At 53.6% G+C, this 6,381-nt stretch overlaps 1 protein-coding gene across 1 annotated transcript in view; it reads right to left on the bottom strand.

The window, feature by feature from the left end:
• The window catches only part of LOC112108737 (trypsin-like), an 11,029-nt gene extending 5,107 nt beyond the window's left edge, over window positions 1–5,922 (bottom strand). Inside the window, exons 1-3 of the mRNA XM_026658574.1 lie at window positions 5,883–5,922; window positions 2,034–2,190; window positions 879–1,132 (exon numbers count right to left, since the gene is read on the bottom strand). Of these exons, the coding sequence (XP_026514359.1) occupies window positions 879–1,132; window positions 2,034–2,190; window positions 5,883–5,922 (451 nt within the window). The remainder of the gene's footprint in view (window positions 1–878; window positions 1,133–2,033; window positions 2,191–5,882) is intronic.
• Between the last annotated feature and the right edge of the window lie 459 nt (window positions 5,923–6,381).

The raw sequence follows: 6,381 nt of genomic DNA, 5'->3' as shown, positions 1-6,381 counted from the left end.
GGGTTAGACCCAGGGCCGGGGTCATTGGACAGGAAAATAATTTCCCACCCACCTCGAACCAGGATGATTTATATGCCCATTGGCTTAGAAGTGAACAATCAATAGGTTGCTTTCAAGCACGGCTCACAACCACCTTTAACTGATGAGCATATAACCAGCCACATGTTACTCCTGTTTCCACACACCTAGAACCTGACTCTTAGGCACATGTAAACCTTTCGTAAATCAAACTATTGCTAGTTGGAAAATGGAGAGGGGGCGGAATTTCATCTTTTCCTCAAAGAAATACAAAATCTCTGAACTTTTTTCTGTTTTAGGCCAAAAATTTTCCTGTTTCACCCCCCAAAATCTACAACTTTCCACCAACCCCCCCCCCCCACACACTTCAGGTTCTGGCCAAAATCTGTTTTCATTTTTAGCCAAAAACTTTCATTTTTGGCCAAAGTCTTCTCCAATTTCCAGCCAAAATGTTTTTGGCAAAAGTTTTTCAGCGCTCATTTTTTCAACCCTAAATCAAACTTTTCCCAGGAAGCAGCCCCATGCCATGGACATTTTCAACTGATCAGCCATCCAATTTTAAGCTGGGGGGGGGGGGGGAAGAGAGATACAATTTCAATGGCAAATTTCTCAATGGCTCTAAATGGAACCTCAGGAATGCTCGATTGCTGAAAGAAAACAAAATAAATACATTCCTGGGAAAGTTTTCAGGGGAAATGACCATAAAAATAGCTGAGGCAAATAGGGATGTGGCAAGAAGGAAGAAGAAATTTGGGGGGCTGTTCAAAATTCTAGTAATGTATCTTTGTCTCGTTTTTCTGACTTGCTGGCTCCGTCCCCCTTGAAGCTAAGCCTGCCCCCCAACATTGGTGTTACCGTACATTGAGGGCTTTTTGTTGTTCCCCATCCGGATATCACACATTCCTCCCCGGAGGAGGGGCAACTGGTCGCTAGCTCCAGGGGCTGGACATTTTTGTTGAAGTTAGCCGGGGTGAGCAATTTGATGAGCATGATGTCATTGTCCTTGCTGGCGGGGTTATAGCCGGGGTGGCGGATTGTTTTCTCTGAGAGTCTCAGCTGCTCTGTCCAGTCCAGATGCTTGATGTTGTGCTCTCCCAGGCGCACACTGATGGGGCTGCAGAGAAACAGACGCATGTCAGAAAAGCGTGGAGTGGGGGACCTAGTCCATGGTGGGAACTGGGCACTGGTTGTTGGGCTGGAATCCCTGGGGGAGGTTCTCTGGCCTGGGCTATATAGGAGGTCAAACTGGATGGGTAGAACATGAATCTAGGGAATCCATGAATCTCTGAAGGTGGAGTTAAGGGTGCGCTAGCTCAACCATCAGATATGGGCTGGATGCAGAAATCGCTAGGCGTGGCTATGAGGTCAAACACAGGCACAATCCCATGGGCACAGAAACATCCTTTTACAAACACACATATACACAATCATGTATACACTCCCCCCCCCCCCCCCGAATTTACAGTCACACGTGCTCTCCCCAAACACACAAATGCACGATTGCACTCTCACAATCACACATGTGCTCCCCCACACATGCATAAATGCATAATCACACTCTCACAACAACTCCCAATCACACACTACTCAAAATACACACATGCACAATTGCACTCTCACACTCACAATCACACATGCCCTCCCCAAAACATTCACAAATGCTCAAGCACACTCTCACAATCACACACCTCCTCCCCAACATATTCACAACATGCCCAACCGTGCTCTCAGACCCATTCACAATCACACCGCCCCTCCCCAACATATTCACAACATGCACAACCGTGCTCTCAGACCCACTCACAAACACACATGCCCTACCCAACACACATACACACACCTGCACAAGTGCTCTCTTACACCCATTCACAATCAGGCATACAGTTCCCAACACGTGCACAACCGCTCTGTCACACCCACTTACAATCACACACCCACTCAGCTACACACAGACTCTCTGCCCTGCATACACACCCTCTCCACCTCGCCCGACGCCCCCACAAACCCACACTCACCAACTGACGTGGCAGTGGGCTGCGGTGACCACCCAGTTCCTGGCAATCAGGGTCCCTCCACAGTTGAGCTGGGGGCCCACAAAGAGGGCGGCCTGCCAGGGCATGGAGTGAGGCGTGCAGGGGGCGCCACCGATGATCCGGTTATTCTGGCTGCTCACTGGAGGCAAAGCAGAAACGTTCACAACTGGGGAGGGAGGGGAAGCTCTGTGATGCTGCAGTGCTACCCTGCTTTGCCCCAGTTCAGATCAGGGTCCCCCAGCTCCTTCCTCCTCTTGCTTCAGTGTCTGATTCAAATTCACCCCAGGTGCAGCCAGTGGAAATTAGAAAACGTCACCAAACCGTGCCCTCACCATTAGCCATCTCAGTCCCCCGGCATTTCTGTCTCCGACCCGACCATCACCGCAGCCTCTGGGTGCCTCACCCCTTTAGCACAGTGATCCTCACCACCACCTCTGGATGGCTGGGCAGGGCTATTGTCCCCTTTGTACACTAGAGGATGTAGTAAGAAGAGGGCCTGAAACATAAGCCCATGTATCAGAGGCCTGGTATGAGGCCTGAGGCCTGAACTTAAGTAGTCAAAACTTTGCTGACATGAAGCAAAGGCAGGTTGTGAGCAAGAGGCAGGCCCTGCTCACAGAATTTGGCAAGCACAGGGCTGATATTGCAAAACCACACATTCCTCAGAGGTGTTAGGCATAGGACACTCACACAAACACATTCTAGAAGTGTGGTACCAGAACACCCTGATACCAAACACACTCCCCAAAGATAACAGGAACATATTGTCCCATCTTAAAGATAAGGGCAGGATGACAGCATGATGGATAGAGATGTTTTGATTGAACCTACAGATACAAGGCAATAGATGGCGCCTTAAGACATCAGTGGCAATACGTAACTTGTTTGTATTGGGGTATAAAGATGCATCTCAGAGGGAGTTAGATTTCAGAGTAGCAGCCGTGTTAGTCTGTATCCGCAAAAAGAACAGGAGTACTTGTGGCACCTTAGAGACTAACAAATTTATTAGAACATAAGCTTTCGTGGGCTACAACCCGGATGCATCCGAAGAAGTGGGTTGTAGCCCACGAAAGCTTATGCTCTAATAAATTTGTTAGTCTCTAAGGTGCCACAAGTACTCCTGTTCTTTTTTCTCAGAGGGAGTGTCTTTGGCCAGCTGAGGGGGCAGTGGAAAGTCCTGCCACTGACTGAGCTGGTCCATACATGTGCTAGTGTAACTGTAGACATTGATCCGGGGAGCTAGGACCGTGCTTTGTTGACAATAAACCTGGCCTGGTGCCTTCACACCTTAACCGATCTTGTGGTCATTGGGCGGTTCGTTTGAGGTCTGCTGTGCAGGGCTGGGATGGCATACGGCGGGAACACACATGTTCAGCCGAACATCTGACGACATTGGTGACCCCAACGTTTTGACCACTACTTTAGTTCAGGCCTCATACCAGGCCTCTGATACAAGGCCTTAAGTTTCAGGCCCTCTCCTTACTACATGGGAAACTGAGGCACAGAGCAGCAACATGACTTAACCGAGGTCACACCACGTCTGTGTTGGGGCAGAATCGAAGCCACGTCCCGCGCACCCCAGGCCTGTGCGCTAACCACTGGGCCATCATTCCTGGCTCCCGTTTGCAATCGATCGTTAGCAATTAAAATCATCTCGAAGGGGGGACTCCTTTGCTTCACAGGCACCTGCTTAAAGTGCAAAGCCATGCCCGCCCTGTCACTCACAAAACCGTGCACACAGACCGGAAATCAGCGTATGTTCTGATCAGGGGGGATAATTAATCACTGGACCCAGTGACGAGGATTCTTCGTCACTGACAACTTTGACATCAAGATGGGGCGTTTTACAGAAAGATCAGCCTCGGGATCATTTGGGAGCCGTTTGCAGGCCTGCGTGATGCAGGAGGCCAACCCAGATAATCACAATGGTCCCATCTGGCCTTGAAAACACACCCACCTGGGTGCACACACAAGCCTGCAGATGTGCACACTGAGAAATACACCCTCCCACACACTAGCCTTGCCAACATTCTACTTGCACAAAACCGAACACCCTTGCCCCACCCCTCCTCCAAAGCACCGCCCCTTATCCGAGCCCCCCACCCCCGTCGCTCGCTGTCCCCACCCTCACTCAGTTGCTCATTTTCACCAGGCTGGGGCAGGGGGTTGGGCTGTGGGAGGAGGTGAGGACTCCGACTGGGGGTGCAGACTCAGGTGGGGCTGGGGATGAAGGGTTTGGGGTGCAGGAGGGGGCTCCGGGCTGAGACTAAGGGGTTCAGAGGGTGGGAGGGGGATCAGGGCTGGGGCAGGGGGTTGGGCTGTGGGAGGAGGTGAGGACTCCGACTGGGGGTGCAGACTCTGGGGTGGGGCTGGGGATGAAGGGTTTGGGGTGCAGGAGGGGGCTCCGGGATGAGACCAAGGGGTTCAGAGGGTGGAAGGGGGATCAGGGCTGGGGCAGGGGGTTGGACTGTGGGAAGGGGTGAGGGTTCTGGCTGGGGGTGCAGACTCAGGTGGGGCTGGGGATGAGGGGTTGGGGTGCAGGAAGGGGCTCCGGGCTTGGTCCAAGGGGTTCAGAGGGTGGGAGGGGGATCAGGGCTGGGGCAGGGGGTTGGGACGTGGGAGAAGGGTCAGGGGTGCAGTTTCCCAGCAACACTTACCTCAAGCAGCTCCATGTCCCCCCTCCGGCTCTTACACGGAGGCGTGGCCAGGCAGCTCTGCGCACTGCCCCGTCCGCAGGCGCCGCCCCCGCAGCTCCCATTGGCCGTGGTTCCCAGCCAATGGGAGCTGCAGAGCTGGCGTTTGGGGCGGAGGCAACGCGTGTAGCTCCCTGGCTGCCCCTATGTGAAGGAACAGGAGGGGGGGGACACGCCACTGCTTCCGGGAGCTGCACAGAGCCACGGCAGGCAGGGAACCTGCTGTAACCCCACTGTGCCGCCGACCAGACTTTTAATGGCCTGGTCAGCTGTGCTAACCGGAGTTGCCAGGGTCCCTTTTCAACTGGGCGTTCTGGTCGAAAACGGGACACCTGGCAACCCTACCCCACACACGGCCGTGCTCGCATATTCACACCGTGCACCTCTGCAGTCTGCAAATACGGTAAGGGCTGTTCTAAAGAGGACGGGGATCGATTGTTCTCTGTGTCAACCAAGAATGAGAAGGAAACAGCTACATCCGCATCAAAGGAGATTGAGGGTAGATATTTGGAACAACTTTCTCAGCTCTGGAATCGACTTCCAAGGGAGGTTGTGGAAGACCCGCCATTGGAGGTTTTTAAGAACAGGTTGGGCAAACACCTGTCCGGGCTGGTCTACGTTTACTTGTTCCTGCCACAGCGCCGGGGGATGGACTCGATGACCTCTCGAGGTCCCGTTCAGCCTCTCATTGCTGTGATTCAATGCGCACACAGCCCCACACATTGGCAGATAAACAACAGCACACCAACAGAATATGGAACACCCAATCGTGCAGATACACACTCAGTCTTCCTTGCACAATACTTGCAGATAAACACACAGTCACGTGCTCACACTTGCACATGCTCGCAGATAAGCACAATCAGGCACGTACTCACCACTTAACACACACACACACACACACACTCATCCACACATGCCCTCGCAGAGAAACACACACAGGGATAAACACAGACAAACACAGGGTTGCGCGCGCACACACACACACACACACTCGTGCCCAAGCACACAATCGCACACGCACTCAGAGACAAACACTCACCCACACACAGCCAGAAACGCACATGAGTGTGCAGACACACACATCCCGACACACCAGGGCTCATCCCCTCCAGTAGGGGGTGACACACACACTCACCTGCAGTCACCAGCAGCAATGCGATGCCCAGCCGCTCCATGCCGGTGGGGGCTGCTGGCTCCGGGAAGGCCCCTGTGTGCCAAGGGGCTGGGGGGGAGGAAGGAAAGGAATCATTACCAGGGAATTGGCCCATAAGACCCTCCCCACTGCAGGCTCCGCCCCCTGAGCCCTGCCCATCACCCTTGCTGGCCTGCCAACCTCAAGGAATCCTGCGCTCTGATTGGTTCCTACCAGAGCATCTCAGCACTGACCAATGGGAAAAAAGTGTGAGGGACACTATAGGTCTGGTCAACTGTAGGGCGGGGCCCTCATCATGCCCCGGCAGGGAATGGTGCCTGGGCCATGGGGCCCGCAGTCAGGTTGGACCCAGTGAACCATGGGCCAAGAGGTGGTTGGATTCAGGCCAGGCCAGGTGGTGGTGTCCTCCCTCCCGAGGCCTGACTGCACGCCCGTGGAGTCACTCCTGATTTACACCAGGTCATCGAGGGGGAATTGGCCC

Source organism: Terrapene carolina, unplaced genomic scaffold (assembly GCF_002925995.2).
Source record: "Terrapene carolina triunguis isolate 2854851 unplaced genomic scaffold, T_m_triunguis-2.0 Scaffold461, whole genome shotgun sequence".
Classification (NCBI taxonomy): Eukaryota; Metazoa; Chordata; order Testudines; family Emydidae; genus Terrapene; species Terrapene triunguis.
Note: the sequence above shows the minus strand (reverse complement) of the source record. Positions and strands in the feature narration are given on the sequence as shown.